This window comes from Phocoena phocoena, chromosome 17, assembly GCF_963924675.1.
Source record: "Phocoena phocoena chromosome 17, mPhoPho1.1, whole genome shotgun sequence".
Taxonomy (NCBI): domain Eukaryota; kingdom Metazoa; phylum Chordata; class Mammalia; order Artiodactyla; family Phocoenidae; genus Phocoena; species Phocoena phocoena.
In genome coordinates this window covers 48620228-48646101 of record NC_089235.1, presented here as the reverse complement: position 1 = coordinate 48646101, position 25874 = coordinate 48620228, and the positions used below count along the sequence as shown (strand labels likewise).

The 25874-nt window shown below is 38.4% G+C and overlaps 1 protein-coding gene across 40 annotated transcripts in view; it reads right to left on the bottom strand.

The window, feature by feature from the left end:
• Positions 1-401: 401 nt before the first annotated feature.
• Positions 402-25874, bottom strand: part of RIMS2 (regulating synaptic membrane exocytosis 2) — a 591263-nt gene continuing 565790 nt past the window's right edge. For 38 of the 40 annotated variants that reach the window (XM_065895352.1, XM_065895363.1, XM_065895359.1 and 35 more), the window contains 5 exons: positions 8683-8824; positions 5692-5804; positions 5287-5388; positions 3786-3925; positions 3062-3280 (listed from right to left, as the gene is read on the bottom strand). In XM_065895352.1, coding sequence (XP_065751424.1) covers positions 3062-3280; positions 3786-3925; positions 5287-5388; positions 5692-5804; positions 8683-8824 — 716 coding nt within the window. Of the gene's footprint in view, positions 3281-3785; positions 3926-5286; positions 5389-5691; positions 5805-8682; positions 8825-25874 lie in introns of all 40 variants that reach the window. The other 2 variants (XM_065895388.1, XM_065895389.1) reach the window with 2 other exon arrangements.

The window sequence follows — 25874 nt, the reverse complement described above, 5'->3', positions numbered from 1 at the left end:
CACATAGCATAGTGCCAACTGTCACCCTCGCCATCTCCAACCAGGGAATGGCAGAGCCTGTGCGTGATTCTCTTTGACTGCTGTCAGTGGAGGCCACACTGACTCAGAAATCTCACTCGTTTAAATCTGTGAGTTGCTGAGTCATTTCATCAGAAAGCACCTCAATTCTGCAATAATCTGTTTTAAAAGCAACCAATTTTAATGATGTGAGCCGAAATCCTTTGGCATTTTAAAGTGCTCTACTGAGGGCTATCTGCTAAGACTAGCGGTTTGCTTCTGTTACGGAGAGGCGGAAAAGATGATTTCATTGTCTTTAAATCATGTGCGGGCTCAGGGAATGAGCTGTAGCAGGCTTGGGAATGTGTGGGAAGAAGTCAGAAGGCCATGCACGCAACGTCTGCAAAGAAAATGTTTTATTTAAAGTGTTAAATACCATCACGAGAATGAATTTGAGTTTTCCATTAGTTGGTGGTCATTACAGGACTAATCTGCCCTTTTTTTTTCCAGCTGGAATTCCCTTTACTTTTAAAACATACTATGTACAGGGCAGCAGTGGTCACTGGAATAGTGCTATTTACATGACTAAACCACAAGTCGAGGTGCAGACATGTGAAAATTAAAAAAAAAAATACACCAACATTAAAATAAATACTGCATAATGACAGGTATGTACAAATATTCCATACAGTCATGTCCTTCTTATTAAAATTAGAAATAATTTATATAGGAATATGCACAAAAGATTATGTGACTGCATCTTAGTATCAGGAAAATGGTAAACGTTTATTCTAAGGGAGAGTATAGACACTATAGGTCTAGTAAGTCAATTGTTGCTGGTACACAAGTGTCTAAATTATTTCCGTAGAGTTTTATTCGTTCTTTTCAACTTTACCTGGGTCCATCCTAGGTCTCAGAATGTCAAGACACAGTCTCGGTGTATTTCGTATTGCACCACATAAAGAGAAGGCATTTTTAGTGATACTCATTTTTAACTTTTGCACCATATCAAGCATGATAGTTTTGAATGGTCAACACTGAACTTAAAAAGGAACACAAGAGAGCAATTTTTGTGCGTGGCCTTAAACAAATGGTATGTACGTGGATTTCGAAAGTTGTTGCAAGAAGTTAAAATCCATCTATAAGAATGTGTTATCAAAGTGCACAGAAAGAAACAAAGAAATATGGGTGGTTTATTACATCACTCGGTGACTCTTCTCCTAAGTCGGGGAACTTAAGAGAAATTTGACCTTGCAGCACCACCCAATGGTAATAACTGTCTGTAAAACCAAAGGCAGGGGTTTGATTTTGGGGATTCGTGTGTAGACTTTTGGTGATGGCATCAAAGAACGGTTAATAGGCAGACTGACTTTCTTTGAGTCACCTAAAAATTGGAGCTTTAAAATTATCTGTTGCAAATTTATGTTTGCTATATTTCTTTAGAAATATAATTTGTGAAAAATTGAATTTTACTACAGATAAATGAATTAATAAACAGTCTTGTGTTTCAGGACTCCAAATTGTTAGCGTTTCTATTCACATAGTAAATGGAAATTGGCTAAAGGAATTGCTTCATGCTTTAATTAACTAGAAAACAAAACACAAAACCTAAGACCTTCTAAAAATAATACTTTAACCCCTGTACGAATAATGCTGGTGCTAAAAACAAATTTATTAGACATTACAATGGCCACATGATTTTAGGATTTTCCTGTAAACTGAACTTTGAAGATGAAAATAAAATTACCATGCACTGTACAATAAATTGCAAAAGTTCAAATATCTTCTTTATCAAATACATGCTGACTTGCTCTAATGTACTCCCAAGTCATGTTGCAAAATCCTTTTCAACATGCTTGAAATAAAGAAAGCTCTTAGTTTTTTCCCCGCCTTGAGAAATTCAGAGATTCAGAAGCATCTACAGCTCTGAATCAAACATGGGGTATAAGAGAGTATCAGGTCAAAAACTTGTAATTTTTTAGCATAATGTTCACTCTGGTAGGGAGAAAGAAAATAAAAGCTTAAAAGAGAGAAGAAGAAAAGTGAGATACAGGAAGAAAGATGTGAACAATTTGCACATATTGAACTTTAATATTTGTATATTTAACATGGAAATAAATTGAATATGTTATACTTATTTGTCACATGAAGAGAATTTTAAGTATTTTCTAGAAAGTATTTTCTTCTGTAATGTCTGCCAAAACACAGACTATGATTACTTTAAAGAATAAACATGGTGTGTCTTTGTATCACCCTGTTGCATTCTCTCCCTTTTTTAAAACCATGCACTAGTGAAATTTATTTTTAAAAATAATATAAATTGTTGAAAATGGCTGATTTTTATTTTTATTTTTTGCAAGTTGCAGCCCCAAGAAAATAATTTAAGTATTCAGCTAATCTGTGTCCATGCAAAAAAAAGTTTAATTTCATTCAGTACAGTGGAGCCACAGAATTTTGTTTTTCAGAGTCCAACTCATCTTGGCATTAGTGGGTGCCATGCCTGCTGGAGCTCTGAAGTCTGCCACTGTTCACACTGTCACACTGGACTGGCTGCTCCCGTCCCCGTCCAGAGGAGGGCTGACGTTTTTGTCCTGGACCAAGTCTTTGGTCTCTTGCTTTTCACCTGATGCTTCCTAGGACTTCATGCCTTGACTTGTAACATGGCTTAATGGCTGGATAGCTCCATTTCTGTGGCATCACAGGACTTTGGGGTCAGAGAAATGAAGAAAAAGGAATGATAAAAATATAAAGGTGCCATTGAAAAGGGCTTTTGTTGCATGAAACTGATTCTTTGAGATTAATCCATGGCTTCAGATTGGACCAAAACGTGAGTGTTACTGAACTCCAAACCTGATAGTTCGTCATAGCTCCGCTCTTTCACCTGAGGGCCTTCTTTAGGGCACAATGTGTGCAACTTCCTCTGAGAACACAGGATCGCTTTGTATCCCTAGAAACAGGCTCAGAAGACACAACATTAAGCATGCAGTGTTACCAGGGTTTGCGACCTGTGGGTTTTTTTTCTTTTTTTGTAACGCTGGTTGCTATGACAACAGTTTTACAGCTGCTATGAACGAGAGTAAGAAGGTCCAGGTGAACTTTCCAGAGATGATTGGGAAGCTCTTCTTGTCAGAGGGGCCAAGGTTGGATCTACTAGGGAGGAAGTGGGGAAAAGTTTGAACCAGCCAATCACCATATTGGATAGCTCCAGTTCATCTAAAAGTATCTGGGCCACTCCCATAAAGGATTTGTGATCCATGCGGCCATAGTCTCCCCAGACTATGATCTGTTGACAAAATTAAAAGAGCAATGTCAGTAGAATCATGTATGTACAAGCTTGTCAACTACAATACATTCAGTTAGTGTGCTGACATCAAACATCAAGTTATGTAGTTGTATTTAATTGCTGGGATAGTTGTCTTTGCTAGAATCCGAAGGTACGTTAGGAAAACTTTACAGGAGTGCTAAGATCATATGCAATCAAGGAAGACGGGAGCTTATGTGTGACGGGGGTTTACAAGTCTATAGTCACTTTAAAGGAAACAAGAGTGTGTATAGCTTTTTTTTTTTCTTTCTCACATTCATTTCCATTATGGTTTATTACAGGATATTGAATATATCGATAGTTCCCTAGTGTGTACAGCTTTATAGCACTGGCCACTACTTTGAAGTTTCCCAAGAATTTCAGCTGTGAGGAATGGAAAAGGATGTGATAAGAAAAGATGTTGGATACAAAGTTTGACTCCATGAAGACACTTTCTTAGGTAAGGAATATATAATTCAGTAAATACCTGTAAAACCTTTCCTTGGGGACTTTCTTCGAAAGATAACAGTTGCTGGTAAAGGGGTTCCAGCGTCTTTCTTGCCACTTTTGTTTTCCTTTTGGCTATGCAGACTCCATTATCTAATAGATACACCTTTACATATGGTGCTTGGGAAAGAAAACACAGAGGAGAGTTAAGTGATGAGCTATGGTTACGGAACACCCAGCTTACAGGTGACATCTGCCACAGCTTAACCTTAGGCTGGAAGAGCCAGCGGTCAAAAATCACTGGCCTTTCCACATTACGTCAAAATCATTAGCTAAACAATCGATAACTATCAGCCATTCAGGTAGTTTTAGGCAATGTTAACATAGCATCTGAGTTGATTACTATTTTGCCATCAACTGGTTATATGGATTTGAACAACCGCGTTAAAAAAAGGAGAAATGCTTCCAGTCCCTAACAATTTCAAGAAAGATGTCTCGCTCAGTTTTTCATGTGTCAATACTTAAATCTAATTAAACGTGCTTGAAATTAGATTTTTACTCACCCATCCCCACAAATCATTGATCACTCAAAAGGGTTTATTTATTGATGCTGTGGGTACACAACGGGTGGGGTTTGATGTAATATGTTCAAATTAGCCAGGAAGAGGCAACTAATTATGAATACCATGGGTTCAAGTTTTTCTGACAGACTCTTCATAAAAACATTTTCGTGCATGTACAAACTGCAGAATTCTTTCTAGCAGAGTCAGTTGACTAAGCGCCAAGACGTTTATGAACACAACCGTCTTAATCACCACTGCAAGGTTGTACAATAGGTAACAACATACATTACAATTTGGAATTTCTGCAGGGACAGGGAAGCTAGAGATTCAAAATTACAGTTCAGTCAGTGGAGGTGCTGAGGGGAGAAACCAAGTTTCAGAATTGTTCTATACATCAGATCCAGTGTTCTCTACATCTCTGCATCAGATATCTGGAATCTGTGGCATTCCCCATGGCTCGAAGCACCTTAGATTATGACATTTCGGTATGAAATATGTGACATCACAATAAAAACTTATAATGGTGCCTCTCTATACATTACAGGAAGTAAGAATCTTAGAATGTCCTTCACATATGGGCTTATGCTACTTTGGGAACCTGTAACTATTTTTATTCCAATTCCAGGACTCTAAGGATTCTTAAGGAGAATTTAGAAGCTCCAGATAAACTGAAGAATAACACAAAACACTAGCTAACAAGAACTTATGTACATGTCATACAAAATGAATGTGATAGGTTTTGTTTTGCAGTGGTTTCTCATTTATCAAAATTTATCTAACGACTTGTCTTATCCCCATCTGGCCACTCTCACTGGGTGCTCACTCAGGACAAACACACAAAGTACCACTTAACTGTCTCATTTATTAGTATCCTTGATCATTTAAGAGCAAAGTTTCCAGTATCTAATCAAAAACAAAGTCTCTGAATTGAAAAGTGTGGACTATGAACAATAATAGAAGAATCTCTTCTGTTCTTACCTGGCAGTGTCTTGGAACCTGGTTTTACAACAAGGCCACGGGCCCGAATGATTTCCACCTCCAGCTGTCCCTTTTTGTCCATCATTCCTACCTGAATGTCACCTAATGGCGTGTGAGGAAGAAACAAACAGTGAGAGAAATGTTTGTGCCAAAGACCTTGGTTTAACATTGTTTCATCATTTCCTACATCTTTTCCTAAATCTTTTCCTAAATTCAAATATATTTAAAAATTTATCAATGATACTTTACTTTAAAAAGCATACAAATTAAAATGGAAAAATTTAGTCACAGTTTTTTGTTTAAGATACTCATTCCTGATAATACTGTTAAAGATCCTATGAAATTAAAGAATGTGATTTTCAATAATCTAAAAGAAAAACAATGAATCACGTGACAAATTCTTACCCATGGCAGGTGTGGCCAGAGTCTGGCGCCCCACTAGCTGGGCAGGGCCAAGGCCATCCAGAAAATCACTGAATTGGCTATCAGAGGCCAAGCGGACACCAGGGAAAATCAGACTAAAAGTAAAATAACACACAGGGTTAAACCCTCCACTCCTGTTTCCATCTAGCCCCCTTTCCGTGGCAGGAGCAGCTGGTACCACTATTTTGCCACTTACATTAATTGGATCCCAACCTCCCCACTGCACCTCCATGGCTCTCCCTCCTTATCCTCTAGCAGCCCTCGTCCTGTATTGCAAGCCTCTGTTTCCGTGTCTGGAGGGCATGAACTGTGATTTCTCTGTATAGCACTCAGTACACTTTGAGCACTTATTCCACGAACTATTAATTAGCATATTCAGTATGCTAATTCAGCATTAGCATACTGAATCTCTTAGCTGCACTATGACAGAGGTTCTATTATTTAACCCATTTTATCGATGAAGAAAGTCTTCAGATCAGATCATTCCCATCAACACCCAAACACTGCTATTTCTTCCACCTTAAAAAAATCCCTTTCCTAACCTCCTTCCCTCCGCAGCTACCGCCCCGTTTCTCTCCTTGGAACTTCGTAGAGCTGTCTCTATGTACCATCTTCAATTTCTTTCCTCTCATTCTCCTTTGAAAATCGAATCCGTTTTTCCTTGCTCTCTTCCTCAATTTTTCTCCACTCCACCAAAATTTCTCTGATCAAGGTTACCTAACAGCCACAGTGGTAAATCCGACCGTTAATACTCCAGACTTGCCTAATTGAACATATTAGCCTCATTTGACCCAACCGATCCCTCCCTCTTCCTTGAAATACTTTCTCCACTTTGCTTCCTGGACTCTCTAGCCTCCTGGTTTTCCTCTTTGGCTATTCTTCCTCAGTCTCCTTTGCTAATTTTGCCACTAAATATAGGAGGCTCCATCTTTTTACTTCTTCTCTTCAAGCCATCATTTTCTCTTTCTGTATTGCTGCAACAGCCTTCTGAATGATCTCCCCATTGCCACCTTTCTCTCCACTCCCACAGCAATCAGAGTGATCTGTTAAAACTGAAGCCAGATAATGTCAGGCCTCTGCTCACAATCCTCCATTGGTTTCTCATCTCGATCTGGGTAAAAGCAAAGTCCTTGCAATGCTGTATAAAAACAATACAACCTGTCCGCCCCTGCCCCCCATATCTTAATTCCTAGTTTTTTTTTTTACTATTCCTGCCCTCATTCCCCGGTGCCGCCATTCCCACTACTGATGCCAGGTAAGCTCCAGCCTCAGCGTTGCTTCAGCCTGAAATGTTCTTCCTTCAGACATTCACGTGTTCACTAACTTCCTTCAGATTTTAAATCAAATGTGCCCTTTCCCCTGTCTAACCTACGTAAAACCCTACCCTTAACCTCTGCCATCTCTTCTCTCACCTTTTTCTCCTTAGCACTTATACCACCTAATCTATTATAAGCACTTATACCACCTAATCTATTATATATTAAATATTATATATTTTCCTAATTTTTCTTGTATTTGAACAATTTTTCAAGTTTATTGTCCATCTTATCTGTTAGACTGTAAGTTTGATGAGGGTAGGGTTTTTTTTCTTATTTGTTCACTGATCTATATCCAGCACTAGAACCATGCCTGAAATACTGTAAGTACTTGTTAAACTCAATCAATTAATTAAAATGAATCTTAAAAAAATTACATAACTTGCCCAAGTTTCTATAGCACCAAAAAACAGATTAGAATTTAAGCCTAAATGATTCTAAAGCCTATGGTCTAACCACCAACTGATTTTTGCTTCCTCGGATGACATATATCCCCAACTCATAGCAAAGTGCCTAGAACACTAGAAGGTATGGAAATATCTGTTGAATGAATTTATGAGTATTCATCCCATTTCTCCAATAAGACTATAAACACCTGGAGCACAGGGGTCATAGTTTGAACATTTTTATATCCCTAACAGTGTCTAACGCAGTGCTTTGCAGTGATGAGTGCGCACTGCACATTTCTTTTTTCCTTGATTCTCCATCTCTTTTAAGACTTCCTTGATTAACGTCCAATCTATTTCGTCCCCCAAGCTTAATTAATTCCCAAATATACAGTTAATCCGAACATTTTTAATGCTTCCATAAATATCCCATATAACCTTACTTACAAATGTATGGAAACCATATATATATCTCGTATTTATATAACTGTGCTAGACAAATGATCCCTAGGGCAAATCATCAACACTGCCAGCGGCTCCTATGGCCTCACACCTGTGAACTGACTACACATACGTTGCCTAAGCACCTGATGCTTCCATGGTGATGACAGATGAGGTCAGTAAACCCCACTCTCCTCTATTAATGTCCTTTACGCACCCATCTACGATCTGCAGTTGCTAATTATTGTTAATTTGTTGGTGACAGGGCTGTACAATCTTGACAAATGCTTTAAAAATATCTCAGACACAGTGGAGTCAAGGGAAAGCTACATGATAACTACATAAAGGAAAGGCTCACCAACTTTGCGGCATTTCATTTTGGCTGTTACATTTATCTGAACTGTTTGTTACTGGATGGAACTAAGTATGTATCGATATTCTATATTTTTTAGTAATAACTCTTAGAGCAAGGATTTAAAAAAATTAGCATCGTACATGTGGCATGGGCACAAGTGCTTATTATTTCTGTGCTTTTATGTATTATTTCAAGGTAGGGCAAACTTCTATTTGTGACAGTCACATTTTAGCATCTTGCCCTTAAATTGAAACACTTTATCCCCAAACCTATTTCCATTGATATAAAAAGCCAGATATGTCACATTTCTCAGTGGAAGGGTAAGCAAAAGTTTTCTTCACAGCAAATCAGCCAGTGAAAGTTGAAATGGTGCTATAGGGCATATGAGTTAGCTTTGGTGAAAGCACAGAGAGTGAGGTAGAGAAGAAGGTCTCCAGCAAGGCACGGAGACCACGGCACAGCCAGCATCACTCACTTTCCTTCTGAGCTATAGCTGTTCATGCTGCCATCTGTAGATTCTCGGCTTGCCTGTCGAGTCATCCAGTTCCTCATTTCCACAGCCAAGCCTGTTTCTGTACTTCTCTGCACGGTGCTCCGTAGCTTTTTACCACTGGCTTCTGCACGGACAGAAAACAAAAGGGGTGATAGTTTTGTCATCATCATCTGGTAACAAAAAATAGCAGCCAATGCTTTGAGGTCCTCAGATGAAGAACCTGCATAAATACAAAATGCTTTTATGAAGGAGACAGAGAGAAAAGGTATTTCAAATCACGTCTTGTTGAGGGATGAAAACTTTCTAAAAAATCTTCAAGAAGCACAAAATACCATTGTTTTATTTTCATTTAAAACAGTGTTCAAATTGGTAACAAAAGGAACAAAAAGGTTCAAGCTATGTAAAATAAGCTTTGTTTTCATTGTAATATTTAGATCAAGATTAATTTATGCCTTTTTCTTTTTTCTTTTTTTTTGTCATAGTCAAAGAAGTAGGCCTTCACATTATTTCCAAAGAATAGGTGGTGAGTAATCCTCAATTCTAGCTTTAACTTTCACACAAAACCCTGTTTTTGCAGGGTGATCAGTATTAGAAAGCAAAGAAAGCTACACTAAGGAGATAGCCTCGCCTGATAACACTTTCACATCTGTACGTCACTCTCAGAGAGGGTCTCGTAAGGAATGCAAAACCCAGCAACGCCATGTGAAAAAAGAGCTTTTAAATTTTTGGTCCTGGATAGTCATGTTCTTAAGGATCTTCAACAGTTTGAATAGGAGGTTTGCTTATGGAAGCCAATTAGAAGACCAAACAGGAAACTGAGTCAAGTACCACAGACGTAACAGAGGTACGACGTGCCATCTGCAGAGGTCAGGGAGGAAGGAGCATCACAGAGGGAGTTGGGACTTGAGCTGGGCTTGAAAAATGGGCCGATTGGGATCCAAGAAACAGCCCCAGTTATCAAAGGCCTTGCATGTTGGAATGTGGAGCTGAGAGATGACTGAAGCTGGAGCAACAGGGGGATGGTTCAAATTACTTGTATTAATTTACTTCCTGTCAGGTCTAAATATTTATCCACATTGACTATTCATATCATTAGTATTTTGGGATATGGTAAGCTCTTTTAGTGCCTGGTATTAATAATTGCATTTTAGATCAATAAATATTTGGTGATGTTGACAGTGACTTGTGGAAATCCTTTCCATCAAACCTCTTGGAATATCTGCTCACCATTTTGAAACACTGCTTTAAATTTCATCTCTTCTCCACTTCCAACTTTAATGTACATCAAAATGCTTTAAAAAGTATACATAAAATATGTTATCACTGATCTACAACTCAGTTCCATAATCTGAGCCTCTTTTAGATAATTGATAGTAAAACATGTTGTACTGATATGAACTACTGAGAGGAGCTAAAGCATCCCCCACTGATGACAGAAGGCTCTTCCTTCCAGAGAAATGGTTAATTAATACATGTAAAAAGTGAGAAAATTTAAAAATTACCAATTGGCAACCTCCAGTGGAATAAATGATTCAAATAAGGCACATCAATGGATGCTAATGCCATGAGATAAAAGGATATTCATATGAACCAAAAAAATCAGCCCACAACTTAGTTCTAATTGTTAAAGGAAAACAGGTACTTTACTACTGGGAAACCTGGCTATTGCCATCTTAATCAGGTGAGCAAACTTAGCACTAATAGTGGGGCAATCACTGTAGCACCTATCAAGCTGTTCTAGACAAAAGTACACAACCTGTTTCTAATCAGGTCTTTGCAACCAACTTCTAAGTTTTCAAAAATAGAGAGGCTAGAATAACAAGATAAAGGATACACACACACAAAATCAAACAAACCCAGAGCATGGGATTTTGTTCAAGAGAATTGACTTAGTCTCTTAAAGTTAATATCATGAAAACTAACAAGGTGGGGGAATTGTTCCAGCTTTAAAAATACCACAGGGATGTAACTATTAAATGCTATAAGTATACTTTGACTGGTTTCTTTTCAAGAAAAAAACAACAAAAAAAGAAACCCTAAAAGCAAAACACTAAAAGCAATGTTAGGACAAGTAGTGAAAATATGAATATGAATTGAGTATTAGATGGGATAAGAAAATTGTTAATTTCCTTAGGTAGATAGTGGCATGTATTATAAAAAATTTCCTTATCGTTAGGAGATACATACGCTGAAGTATTTAGACATGAAATGTTATATTGTTTGCAACTTACTTTCGAACAGTATAGCAAAAAATACACATATACATGAAGAGGATTAAATAATAACAAAAAGGATGGGGATGAAGAGTAGACCTTGATAGCCATACATTCAATATTTATGATTTCATTTGAGAGTGATCCCCAAATGGCCACATTAAACTGAATGAAGTTAAGTCAGACAGAGAAAAACATATCATATGATATCGCTTATATGTGGAATCTAAAAAAATGGTACAAATGAACTTAGTTACAAAACAGAAATAGAGTCACTGATGTAGAAAACAAACTTATGGTTACCAGGGAATAAAGGGTGGGGGAGGGATAAATTGGGAGATTGGGAATGACATATAGACACTACTATGTATAAAATGGGTAACTAATAAGAACCTACTGTATAGCACAGGGTACTCTACTCAGTACTCTGTAATGATCTATATGGAAAAGAAATCTAAAAAAGAGTGGATGCATGTATGTGTATAACTGGTTCACTTTGCTGTACAGCAGAAACTAACACAACATTGTAAATCAACTATACTCCAAACAAAATTAATAAAAAAAAAAGTAGTAAAATTTTGTCCAGGTGTGAACTGGAATCATGAAAGGTGCTGGGCTGGTGTGAGGGAGCCAGGCCAATGGCTGAGTCCTGGCCTCTCCGTGTAGCTTTACCATTCACTTCCTGTGAAGAGTGCCTATGAAGCATGAAAAACCACCCCCAAGTGAGATATACAACTTCAGTGACGTTTGAAAATGCAGAATGAGGATAAGTACAGAAAACATGACTTCCTAAAGGTCTCAGGACATGGCCTTTGCAGTGTCAAAAATCTACTGGTTTTCATGTAATGCCTGACTCTTATCACAGCAAAAGTGACTTGAAAATCTGCTATTACAGGCTGATGAGAACTAGTGACCATTTGGCAAAGAATAACAATACAACGAGCATGTAATCCTTTTGTTCACAGATTGCTTTTTACATGTGTCCTCTACAGAACAACTCTCCTAATCCCCATTTTACAGATCCAGTATCCAAGGGCCCCAGCGGGTTACACGATTCCCTGAAGCCAAACAAAAAATGACAGAACCAGAGTTTATACACAGTTCCCTGACTCCAAGTTCTCTGCTATTCACTATTTTGTTGTCAGAATATAACCAATGGGTAGCTTGGACAGCTGTCCATGGTGATGATACTAAGCTAACTCTATGAGTGCATGTGGAAGGCCCTGCTAGAAGCAGCTGGTGGGGTGGAAAGAGCAGAGAATAGTGAAGAGGTCAGGCCCTGGTGTCCAGCTGTTTCTCTTAGAATCCCTACTCTATCATGTACTAGCTGGGTGACATGAAGCAAGTTACCTTCTCTGTGACACAGCTTTCTCAAACTGTGAAATGGCAATGATAGTAATGCCTCTACCTGATATAATTTTTGTGACAGTTAAGGAAAATAATGTATTTAAAGTGCTTAGGATAGTGCCTGCTATATAGAAAATCTTCAATTAATGGTACTGTCATTATTTCTACCAGAAAGGAAATCAGAAAACATGTATTCTAGGCCAATCTTTATCACTGACTAGCTGGCTCTATGGCCTTCTCTGAGTCATATCCCTCTCCGAGTTTCAGGTTCCTCATTTATGAAAAAAAGAAACAAAGGAGGGGGCTTCCCTGGTGACGCAGCGGTTGAGAGTCCACCTGCTGATGCAGGGGACACAGGTTCATGCCCCGGTCCGGGAAGATCCCACATGCCGCAGAGCGGCTGGGCCCGTGAGCCATGGCCGCTGAGCCTGCGCTTCCGGAGCCTGTGCTCCGCAAGGGGAGAGGCCACAACAGTGAGAGGCCGGCGTACCGCAAAAACAAACAAACAAAAGAACAAAGGAGGGGGAGGGTGCCAGAAGATCTCTGATCTCTTTTAGCTCTAAAGTCTATGAGTTTGTGTTATTAATGAATGACCAAGACCGTGATTAATAGCATATATTGAGGAGATAAGGCTACTCCCTGTCATCTGATGGAATCAAAGCATTCTAGGCATATGCTGAGCATTTAATAGCTTTTTTTTCTTTTTTTGCGGTATGCGGGCCTCTCACTGTTGTGGCCTCTCCCGTTGTGGAGCGCAGGCTCAGCGGCCATGGCTCACGGGCCCAGCCGCTTCGCGGCACGTGGGATCTTCCCGGACCGGGGCACGAACCCGTGTCCCCTGCATCGGCAGGCGGACTCTCAACCACTGTGCCACCAGGAAAGCCCTATAATAGCTTTTTAAAATATGTCTTTTAAATGTACTTTTATATGATATATTTATAGACTTATTTAAAAAGTATGTATTTTTCTTTTTTTTTAACATCTTTATTGGAGTACAATTGCTTTACAATGGTATGTTAGTTTCTGCTTTATAACAAAGTGAATCGGCCCTACATATACATACATCCCCATATCTCCAACCTCTTGCATCTCCTTCCCACCCTCTCTATCCCACCCCTCTAGGTGGACACAAAGCACGGAGCTGACCTCCCTATGCTATGTGGCTGCTTCCCACTAGCTATCTATTTTAAAGTGTGTATTTTTCAATACCACAAATCCTTTGCATCACATTCACAATAAAAGTAATTTAACCTAAATATAATTCATTATGGTGATTCACATTTAATGTTTTGAATGCTGTCATGTTATTCAACCTAAAAACTGAATCTATATAACAGAATGCCTATATAAAGTATAGTAGGCAGAATTCTAAGATGGCCCCCATGACTATGTTACTTTACATGGCAAGAGGGATTGTGCAAACATAATTAAGGTTACTAACCAGTTGACCTAAAGATAGAAAGATTATCTCGGTGGGCCTAACACATCCACATGAAAACTTTAAAAGCAGAGTGCTTTCTCTGGCTGGTTCCAGAAAAGTCAATCAGGGAGATCTGAAACACAAGAAGGATTTGGTGTACCTTTCCTGGCTTGAAGATGGAGGGGACCATGTGGGAAGGTCCTGAGAGCAGCCGTCAGCAATGCCTAGCCTGACAGGCAGCAAAAAACTGGATTCTTCCAACAGCCTGAATGATCCTGGAAGCTGACTTTCCCCCAGAGCCTCCGGACAAGAACTCAGCCCAGCCTACACCCTGATTTCAGCCATGCAATACCCTAAGCAGGATCCCAGTCATGGCCTGCCAGACATGTGTCCTACAGAACTGTGAACTAATAAATGGGTGTTGTTTTAAGCTGGTAAAAATATGTGATAATTATCAAGCAACAACAGGTAATTCTTTAGATTATTTTTTTAATGGGAGATCTATAAAAATAACCTGTTGTGACCACAGGAGTAGAACAACTGAAATTATCTGTAAGAACTCAACAGCGATGATAAGAAAAAGTATGTATTTTAAAAAGTATATATACATATATACACTACATACATATCATATATTTATATATATGATATGTGTGTGTGTATAAAGATGTTTAAAAATACTCAGGTAGCAAACTACAAAACTAAGGCCCAGATTACGTTGTTGCAGAGTTCTTAAACCACTCATTTTGGTGTGGTATTTTAAGCTGAAGTATATTTGGAGAAGGTGCCTGTAGGTAAAAATCAGGTTCTTGAATTACAAAAGATCACAAGCATAAAGCAACACAGGAGGTGTCCTTGTTATTCTGCTCTACTTAGTCTGATGACTCATTTGCTTGGTGCCCTCTAAAGTCAAAGAAAGCCACCTGAGTAAATAAACAACCAAAGTGTCAGTTTCCCATAACAATGCTGAAAACCACAAAACCCTCTGAGTGACTTGACAACAAAAATCAAAAAGTCCTCCAAATGTAAAATAGATTGCTAGTGGGAAGCAGCTGCATAGCACAGGGAGATCAGCTCGGTGCTTTGTGACCACCTAGAGGGGTGGGATAGGGAGGGTGGGAGGCAGGGAGACGCAAGAGGGAAGAGATATGGGAACATATTTATATGTATAACTGATTCACTTTGTTATAAAGCAGAAACTAACACACCGTTGTAAAGCAATTATACTCCAATAAAGAGGTTAAAAAAAAAAAAAAGGCCCTCTCTGCTACTGATTGGAAAACTCTCCTAAGCCCCAAGATGAGACTCACAATTAAATGCCTAACTTATTGTCAGGGCGACCTCTTTCCAAATCTTGGGTCCACAGAACCCATTCCCGCTTGCTCTCACCTGGAAAGTCTCATCCCCTTTTGCAGACAGACTCACTTTAGACTCAAGATTTTCTTGATGTTAATATGGGAAGTGATTTATGGAAACAGGCTGAAGACAGGTTGGTAGATTCTGAAAAATGACTTCCCGTCAGCAGATACTACATCTGGACATAAAGAGGTTGATTTATTTACCTGTTTGGTCCTGCAAGACCTCAATATGGGGACACTCATGAGTAGATTACTGTAGTTGTGTATAAAAGCTTGTGCACTTATGTTTGTCGGGGCTTCTTACTATAATAAACATAATTCAAATCTCAGAAAGTTTAAACAAAATACGGACAAATATCTGACAATTTCTTTTGGGCTAATCCAGGATTGGCATTAACAATTAAAATAAACAGAAATTAACAGTTGACTTCCAAAATTGTTTCAAAGTTTAACACAAATCCATTCATTCCAACAGCTTTGTCACAGCTATTACGAAGTAGTAAGTGAGCTACAAGTAGAGGTCACAATTATGGTAGACATTAGGGCTGTCTAAATATATGCACATTTCCCTCATTTATAAAGTTCAGTGTGGTCATGTAACTTGCTTGGCCAATGAAATGTGAGCAAAACTGGTCTGTGTAACTTTAGGCTAGAAGCTTCAAATCCAACAATGTATAAAAAGAATTACACACCATGATGAAATGGGATTTATCCCAGTTATGCAATGCTGTTTCAACTTTCAAAAGTCAACTAATGTAATGCATCACATCAACAGGCTAGAAAAGAAAAATCACATGATGGTATCAACAGGTGCAGAAAAAGCATTCAACAAAATCCAACACCTATTCATCATACAAACTCTCAGTAAAGTAGGAATAGAGAAGGGCTTCCTCAACTTGACAAAGAATATCTACAAAAAACTTACAGCTAACATCATACTTAATAGTGAGAAACTTGAAGCTTTCCCACCAAGATCAGATACAAAGCAAGAATTTTCCTTCTTACCACTCCTTTTAACATCATACCGAAAGTTCTAGCTAATGCAATAAAACAATAAAAGGAAATAAAAGGTATAGAGATTGAGAAGAAAGAAAGAAAACTCTCTTTGTTCACAGGCAGCATGACTGTCTATGTAGAAAATCTGAAAGAATCGACATAAAAACTCCTGGAACTAGTAAGTGATTACAGCAAGGTTGCCAAATAGAAGGTTAATATACAAAAGTCAATTGCTTTCCTGTATGCCAGCATGAACAGGTGGAATTTGAAATTAAAAACACAGTATCATTTACATTAGCATCCAAAATATGAACTACTTAGGTATAAATCTAACAAAATATGTACAAGACCTATATGAGGAAAACTACAAAACTCTGATGAATAACATCAAAGAAGAACTAAATAAATGGAGAACTATTCCATATTCATGGATAGGAAGACTCAATACTGTTGATATGTCAGATCTTCCCAACTTGATCTATAGATTCAACGCAATCCCGATCAAAATGCCAGCAAGTTATTTTGTAGATATTGACAAACTGATTATAAAGTTTAAATGGAGAGCAAAAGACCCAGAATCACCAACACAATATTGAAGGAGAAGAATAAAGTTGGAAGATTGATACTACCCAACTTCAAGAGTTACTATAAAGCTACAGTAATCAGGACAGTGGTACTGGTGAAAGAATAGACAAGTAGATCAATGGAACAGAAATATAGAACCCAGAAATAGACCCACATAAATATAGTACACTGATATTTGACAAAGGAGCCAAGGTAATACAATGGAGCAGAGACAGTCTCTTCAACAAATGGTGCTGGAACAACTGGATATTCACATGCAAAAAAAAAAAAAAAAAAAAAAAGAAAAAAAAGAATCTAGATACAGACCTTAAACCCTTCACAAAAATTAACTCAAAATGAATCACAGACCTAAATGTAAAACTATAAAACTTCTGGAAAATCTAGATGACCTTGAGTATGGTGATGACTTTTTAGATACAACACCAACAGCATGATCCATGAAATACAGAATCGATAAGCTGGACTTCATTAAAATTAAAAAGTTCTGCCCTGCAAAATATCCTGCCAGGAGAATGAGAAGATAAGCCACTGGCTGGAAGAAAATATTTGCAAAAGACATATCCAATAATGGACTGTTATCCAAAATATACAAAGAACTCTTAAAACTCAACAATAAGAAAACAGACAACCTGATTATAAGATGGGCCAAACACCCTAACAGATACCTCACCAAATAAGATAGTACATAGGTGGCAAATAATCATATGAAAAGGTGCTCTACATCATATGTCATCAGGGAAATGCAAATTAAAACAATGGGATACCAGTACACACCTATGAGAATGGTCAAAATTTAGAACACTGACACCACCAAATGCCGGTGAGGATGTGGAGCAACAGGAACTCTCATGCAGTGCAAACTGGTACAGCCACTCTGGGAAACAATTTGGTGGCTCCTTACAAGAGAAAGAGACTGCCCCAGAGAATCAGAACACTCTGCTCCTGTTGTTATTACTTGTTAATATGTTAATAATTATTAATCCTTATTTTAGCAAATAAAACCAAGCTTATGACTCTTTTGCAGTAAGATCATTCTTTTTCCATAAAAGTTGAGGCTTATCATTTTGGTGTTTTTTTTTTATTTTATTAGTGACTTTATTTATTTTTGGCCACACTGCATGGCATGCGGGATCTTAGTTCCCCGACCAGGGATTGAACCTACACCCCCTGCAGTGGAAGTGTGGAGTCTTAACCACTGGACCACCAGGGAAGTCCCTCATCTTGGTATTCTTAACACATTTAAATATAAGAAATTATAGCTCTCACTGTACTCTTTTGGGGGTTGTCCTTTCTATGGTACTTTTTTGTTCCTACTACCTGACGTTGCTATTATGGCAAATGAAATGATTTAGAAAATTGTCCCCCCTGCTTTTTGGCTTTTCTTTTTTTTTTAACTGACATCTGTCCTTGGTCACGCATCAGCCCACTGATATTTGTGCCTGTTTCTCTCTCAAAAATGGACATGAAATATCACGAACCTCTTCTTAACTCTCAAGTTAGCTATTTTGAGGCAGCATTTTTGTGGTGAGAAGAGCATGCCATTTTAGAATCAGATGATATGAGTTCAAGTCTTTATTCGATCATTAGCAAACTCTGGGCAGGTAACTTCCTTTCCAAAGCTCAGAGTTCTTTTGTGCAAACTTGAGGTCAGACCTAGCCTATGTCATAGAATATATGAAATGTAGTGGTATTTAATGAGTAGTGATAAATAAGGACCAGATACTGTAAGCTCTGTGAAAAAGTTTTGAAAACTGTAAAATGCTATACAAATCCTTCTTTGAAAAATGACTGGAATAATGTGAAATTATCCTAAACTTGCAGGAAGAAAACTATATATAAAAAAGTGAGGGGCTTCCCTGGTGGCGCAGTGGTTGAGTCCGCCTGCCGATGCAGGCAGGGGACGTGGGTTCGTGCCCCGGTCTGGGAGGATCCCACATGCCGCGGAGCGGCTGGGCCCGTGAGCCATGGCTGCTGAGCCTGCACGTCCGGAGCCTGTGCTCCGCAATGGGAGAGGCCACAATAGTGAGAGGCCCACGTACCACAAAAAAAAAAAAAAAAAAAAGTGGGGCCTTGCCATAGAAATGGGGAGAGCCTGCTGGCCAAACTGGATTAAGGGGTTGCTTTCCCACACAAACCCATAGATTTCAGATGATATCAAGGTGGTTGCCATTGAGAACAAAGGAAGTAGGCAGGGCACAGAGGGTGGAAACTAAAAGAACAGAATCTCGAGGCTTAAAATCTTTGTCCAATGAGGTGTTTGGTTGGAGTCACTCACACTTGAAACTGGCTGGAATCAAACAGCCTCCTGAATTTTTGAAGGATCTGTATAGAAAAAAATAATTACTAGCCCATTTACAAAAGCCTGTTCAGGAATTCCCTGGCTGTCCAGTGGTTAGGACTCCATGCTTTCATTGCTGTGGGCCTGGGTTTGATCCCTGGTTGGGGAGCTGTGCAGCATGGCCAAAAAATTAAAAAAATATATATTAAAAAAAAAGCCTGTTCAACCCCTAAGGTAACTCCTACTTTTTTCCTAATCTGCACTAGGAAGAAGTGGGCTATGAAAGCTATGAAACCCCCTCTTCAATGCAAACCTTTGTGGCCATAAAGAATAAAGGACAAATAAACACTTTCCAGAAAACAGAACCCAGGGGCCCAGATGAGTAAACCAAGAAACGTATTCTACTCTCAATCTTCGCCATTCCCTCCAAGTGGGCAAATTCCTGTGGATGAAAATTTTTATTTTGGTTATCCTGCTGCTGCTTTACCATTTAAATTGGATGTACTGGAGGCAGATACTGCGTCTTTAGGTTTACAGGTCACTATAACCTGGAAAGCCACATGTGGATATGAAGGAGAGGACCATACATCACTCAAAGATCCTAGATTTCAATCTGCATGGTATATGGATGACATTTTAAGGTTGTCTTTCTGGGGGAGGGATTGACTATGTTCTATATGCAAAATAAAAATGTCCACAGATATTTTGGGTGGCCAAATCTGCAGGAAAAGTTAAAATTAAGAGAGCCACATATACTTTACCTTATTGAGCAAAGACCAAATAGCAAGCCAGTATTTTTAAAGACTTAAAAATAGGTAATTAGGCTGAGCTTAACGTTTCCCCCCCGCCCCGCCCCGCAATGGTAATTATATAATTAGATGGATATTTGTTAGGGTTTTTGGCTCACCAGCATTTGAACCCTCTTCCTATGTATGAGAAATAACCCATCCTTTAACTGTAGAAGCTGAAATTGTCAGCTGTCATTTTTCCAATCTGCCTGGCAATTACGACGTGAGTAAATGGCTGAGGTTCTGCTGATCAGATACCACCGCCCCAAACTTTGAATCTGAAGCTACTGAATTTAGAGATAAAGAGCAAAAAAGCTTAGTCCTGCTGATTCACTGGGCTCCTAAAGGGCTTTGGAAGGTAGGGAAGCGAAACTGAATGTAAGAACCAGATTGTGAAAGACTTTGAATGTTAGGCTAAAGGTTCTATTTAGTAGGAGATGGGAATCTACTGAAGTTTTTGGAGAGACAGTAGTGTCAAGATCAAGATGATGGGGACTTCCCTGGTGGTGCAGTGGTTAAGAATCTGCATGCCAATGCAGGGGACACAGGTTTGAGCCCTGGTCTGGGAAGATCCCACATGCTGTGGAGCAGCTAAGCCCATATGGTACAACTACGGAGCCTGCGCCCTAGAGCCCACGAGCCACAACTACTGAGTCTGCGTGTTGCAACTACTGAAGCCCGCACGCCTAGATTCCATGTTCCTCAACAAGAGAAGCCACAGCAATAAGAAGCCCACGCACTGCCATGAAGAGTAGCCCCCTCTCGCCGCAAACTGCAGAAAGCCCGCGCACGGCAACGAAGACCGAACGCAGCCAAAAATAAATAAATAAATAAATAAATAAATAAATAAATAAATAAATAAATAAATAAATAATGATACTTTAAAAGTAGAACTCCCATTGCGGAGCACAGGCTCCGGACGCGCAGGCTCAGTGGCCATGGCTGACGGGCCCAGCCGCTCCGTGGCATGTGGGATCTTCCCGGACTGGGGCACGAACCTGTGTCCCGTGCATCAGCAGGCGGACTCTCAACCACTGCGTCACCTGGGAAGCCCTGATATTATCATTTTTATGTTAGCTTTCTCTTAAACTGAAAATGATTTCAAAGATGGACTAATTCAGTCCTAAATTATCAAGGACTAATGATATCAAGGTGATAATGAGGATGGGAAGGAAGAAAAAGAACTGAAAAAAGCTGGGAAGGAACCATTTCCTTGGCAGAAGGTGCCAACTGGTGGCACACATTTAAGCCACACTTGGTCAATAGGTATGTGGGTTCAATTAATAGTGTTTAAATTTTTTCACTTAGGCACTAACATTTTAAAATTTAAAGGCTTTAAGTAAACATTCAGATTTATAGCTTCTCTTAGGGAAAAGAGAAGAATAAATTTGCCAACCCTGGGCTGATATTCAATTTGGCATCAATTAGCTAGAACTGAGTACTCATCATTCCTTTTTGGATGGACAAGCATTCTCCAGATTTTCAGAGTTCCTGCATTTTCCCTTTTGTATTATATCTGGCCTACTTCACTGATGTATGTTACTTTCCTGGCCCTCGACTTACAGGAATAATAAGAGAACAACTGATCACTGGAATAGTTAAAATAAATGACCCTTTCATTTTAGTCTCATTAGGTAAAATCTAAACCTTAAGAAATGATACTGCAGGGACTTCCCTGGTGGTGCAGTGGTTAAGAATCCGCCTGCCAATGCGGGGGACACAGGTTTGGGCCTTGGTCCGGGAAGATCCCACATGCTGTGGAGCAACTAAGCCTGTGCGCCACAACTACTGAGCCTGCGCTCTAGAACCCGTGAGTCACAACTACTGAGCTTGCGTGCTGCAACTGCTGAAGCCCGCATGCCGGGAGCCCATGCTCCACAACAAGAGAAGCCACTGCAACGAGAAGCCCGCGCACAGCAACAAAGAGTAGCCCCCGCTCACCGCAACTAGAGAAAGCCTGCGCACAGCAACGAAGACCTAACGCAGCCAAAAATAAATAGATTAATTAATTTAAGAAAAAAACTGATACTTTAAAAGTAGAACTTATCATTTTTGTGTTAGCTTTTCTTCAAGTGGTCAAATAGTATTGTATATACGTGGCATTAGGTAAATCCCCTCCTCTCCAATCAAATACCATTACAATATGAGATAGAACAAATATACAGAACGATCTTTTCTGGTCAATAATAATGGTCTATGAAGACCAGCAGAGAGCACTTAACCATAGTCCTTGGCAGCAACTGGAAGCTGCCGTTACAGCTAGTGAAACTTACTAGTGGGTTTCTTTTATGTCATTATACACAAGATGTCTCCATAGGAAAGTTTGTCCCCATTTCTAGTTTTTTGAATTTACTGAACCTGCTGAAGGATGATAGCAAATTGGGGTTTAACTTGACTTTTGTATTAAATTTAAATTACTTTAAGGGTATTATTTGGACACTTGGTAGTGAAAGATTCTGAATCTTAGATTAAAAATGTAATATCTGATAAGCATTCTGAGTGGAACTGTTCTTTGATTTATCCTTTCAAATTCCAAAATCTTTTGCTTCACTTTATCGACCTAGAATCTAATATAAAAATTGTGCTATTGTAGAATATGATGTGGACTCGTATAAGAAATGATTTATTATACGTAACCAATCATAATCTAGGAAAAATAATATCCCCTAAGAAAAGACACGTATTTGGACTATTATTGTTTATCCATGTCCTGTCCCCAATATTGGCATTGTGAAAATGTACAGAAACTATGATCACTGAATTTTAGTAAGTCTAGATCACATGTTATAATTTTAAAATAGTATAAATATGATGGCTAGCAGTCAGTTACATTGATATTAGCTTGAAAAGAATGGTAGAACTATATACTGTTATTCTTTTACTGTTGTTATTAATAGACACTGAATACCTACTGTGCTAGACATGATGTCTGTACTTAGGAGGATTATATTTAAGTGTATGGAGAATTTTTTATTCCAATGGAGCATGGGCAAAGTGTTAAGCTCCATTTTAATCAAATGGGACTGTTTATTAGGAATTAAGTGAACAGGGAGCTATATTCAATATCCTGTGATAAACCATAATGGGAAAGAATATAAAAAAGAATGTATATATGTATAACTGAACCACTTTGCTGTACAGCAGAAATTAACACAACATTGTAAATCAACTATACTTCAATAAAAAATAAAAATTAAATTAAAAGAGAATTAAGTGTATTATTTACAAAAGGATTAGAAGATAACGTAGTAGCCTCTTAAAGAGTGGGGGATAGTTAACTAGGTCTTCTGGTAACAGTCTGTTTAGTTCCTTTTATATTAATTCCTCATAGCTTCACTATTACCTGTAAAGATACTTTCCTCAGTTTTTCTGGTGATTTTTAAACAATTCTTGTTTCGTAGATGATTTTCCTGTAACTTAATTTTCAAGATAGTGGCATGTAAAAGAAATTAAATAAGTTAATTTATTCAGTTAAATAACCTTAAGATGATAGGATCTCTTCTTCTGTATAATTGCCAAGCCATATTTTAAACAAAGAAGGAAGGCCATAAAATCAAGCAAACCAAATTCATCACATATTATATGTACATTACTGAAAAAGAATCACTAGCCCAGAAACACAAGTCACTTTAAGATAGCTTGAGAAACCAGATCTACAAATATTAGGATATGTGCAATTTCCCTACATTATGTGACCATACCATTTGCCCTTGGATCTGTGGGTGGGAGGCTTGCTTCTCCTGCTAGGAATGGTAACCATTTCAATGGTTCCTTCTCTCTTAGAATTATCTGTCATGTTTAAAAATTCTACATACAGTAATATTCTATATTAGGGAGGTGGATTCAGTGTTGGGGCCAAGTACTTTATATAGTGAAGCTAATACTTATCTCAGAGGGCTCAATGATAAATAAACATAATTTATAAACAGTTAAAGAACATGTAGGTGCTATTATCCTTACTTTTACTTGAAAAAAAAAATTACCCAGAGATTTGGAGAACAGTTATCTGGAATATATCCCGAGATAAAGAACAAAAAGTAAAGTAAAATAAAAAAGAACAACAAGCAAACAAAAGAGATGCTACAAAGACCAGTCAACAATCTTAACTTATTTTGCTTATATGAATGTCCCTTTCCTCCTCGCTTAATTTAAGTCAGCCCCACTGAGATTATAACCTGTGGCCAAGTTGTTTAATTTCTCTAAATCTCGGTTTTCGCATATGTAAAATGAAAATGATAATCTCCTTGAAGAATCATCATGAAATCAAAGGTATATGGCACAGAGAAGGTGCTCAATAAATGGTAACTATTATTATTGTACTTGATTTGCAAAACACAGCAAATTACAAGAAAATGCAGTATAATAATGAAGAAACAATACACAGAGTAGTTGGGATTTTAAACTTCGGAGCCAGATTATGGGTTTTGATCTCAGCTCCCCCACTTACTGGCCGTGGACTCTGGGCAAATTGCTTTCAAAGGTGTGCAGGAGGCAATGAGAGCTATCACTGTTTAACCCTCACTGTCTCAGGGTACCTACCCTTCTCTAACTCCTCAATTAGGTTTTTGTATCATCTCTTATTGTGCTCTGTACTTCACCCTCCTAAGCCCTGTCACAGTTTTAATTACATAGGTATTCCTATTAATATCTATCTCCATTAGACTGTGAGCTCTAAGAAGGTAGGGAGCCTATTCAGCTAATTCAGGGACTAGCATAGAGACTAACACATCTCAGAGCCTCAATAAATATTTCTGAATGAATGAATGAGTGAAAAGAATATGGTCTCTCAATAAATTTCTCAGCACTTCTTGTGTAGAATGGTAATGCCTGGATGTGCTGTCCAAGAATAAAATGAGAATATGGAACCGGAAGGCAGAGTACGTTTGAGATTAGTTAGCTATTGCACTATATCTGAAAAGACAAAAAAAAAAGAGAGAGAGAGAGTGTGAGAGTGAGAGAGAGAAGCTGTAAAATGAGATTGACTTACTGATCAGTTACTTCAGTCGAATCACACTGGTTGGTAGACCACTGCCCTCTTTAGAAAAGCTGTTCTCAACCAGTGTGACAATCATCTGTTGTGATGGGTTTTCTTTATAAATTAGGATGGGTTTCACAGTTATGACTATAATAACATAGTCCTGAGTAAGCTTATGAGAGTATGTTATCCACATGAACTTTATGTGTCCTGTGTGGGTGTCTCAAGAGAAAATAACTGCAGAGAAGCACTGCTCCAGGCCAGTGATTTCTAACTTTTATAACTCTGCAGGGTATGTTGAAATGCCCTCAAAAATCTCAGGATTTTCAAGGGTGGTAGGAGTATAGCAAAATCAAAGAAGAAAGTTAGGATTTCTTCTCTTGGCTGTAAAATGACTACACCCCAGTGGAAAGACCTCTATTTTATGGGGAATGCCTCCTCTCTAGTTACTTACTTTGGCTTCATTTTGTCTTGGCGACTCAAGAAACCATATTATAGGACAGAAATCTGTTCCAATTTCCCATGTGTAGATGTAGGAATTTCCTTTGGGATTAGTCTGTATGAGCCAAGGTTAAGTCAATGTACTTTAAATTTTGAAAAAATTTCACATTTACATAAGTTTTTCTTGTCTCAAAAAGGCTTTTAGGATGGCATTTTGTAAATCCAATTAACTCTAGCTACAACTTAAGAAAGAATGATGATAGTTCAACTGAAGCAAAGTCAAGGCTGAAGACTTGGTGTAAAAACTAAAAATTGAGAAATGAGTGTATAATAATGTGTTTTATCTAAATATGTATTTTTAGGCACACCTGGCTTTGAGTTCTAGTTTCACCACTTACTAGGTATGTGACTGTGGCCAAGTATATGCAAATAATAAACTAATATAGCTTGGGTTGGGTGCACAGATTGTGTTGTTGACTGCCTGGGTTCATACGCTAACTCTATTACCTACTATCTTGGGGACCTTGAGCAAGTTTCTGAATTTCTCTGCCTCAGTTTCCTCCTTTGTTAACTGGAGATAATAAAAGCACTGTCTCGTAAGGTTGTTATGGGCCTAAAAGACTAAGTGCATGTCAGGTTCTTAGAATAGTGCCTGGATAATAGCTGATACTGAAAGTTTTAGCTACAATTATGATCATTCATTTACCCAATTTGATTTTCTAATATCTTGACTTGCTTACATTTCCTGAAATGTTAAACATTTAATAGTAGAA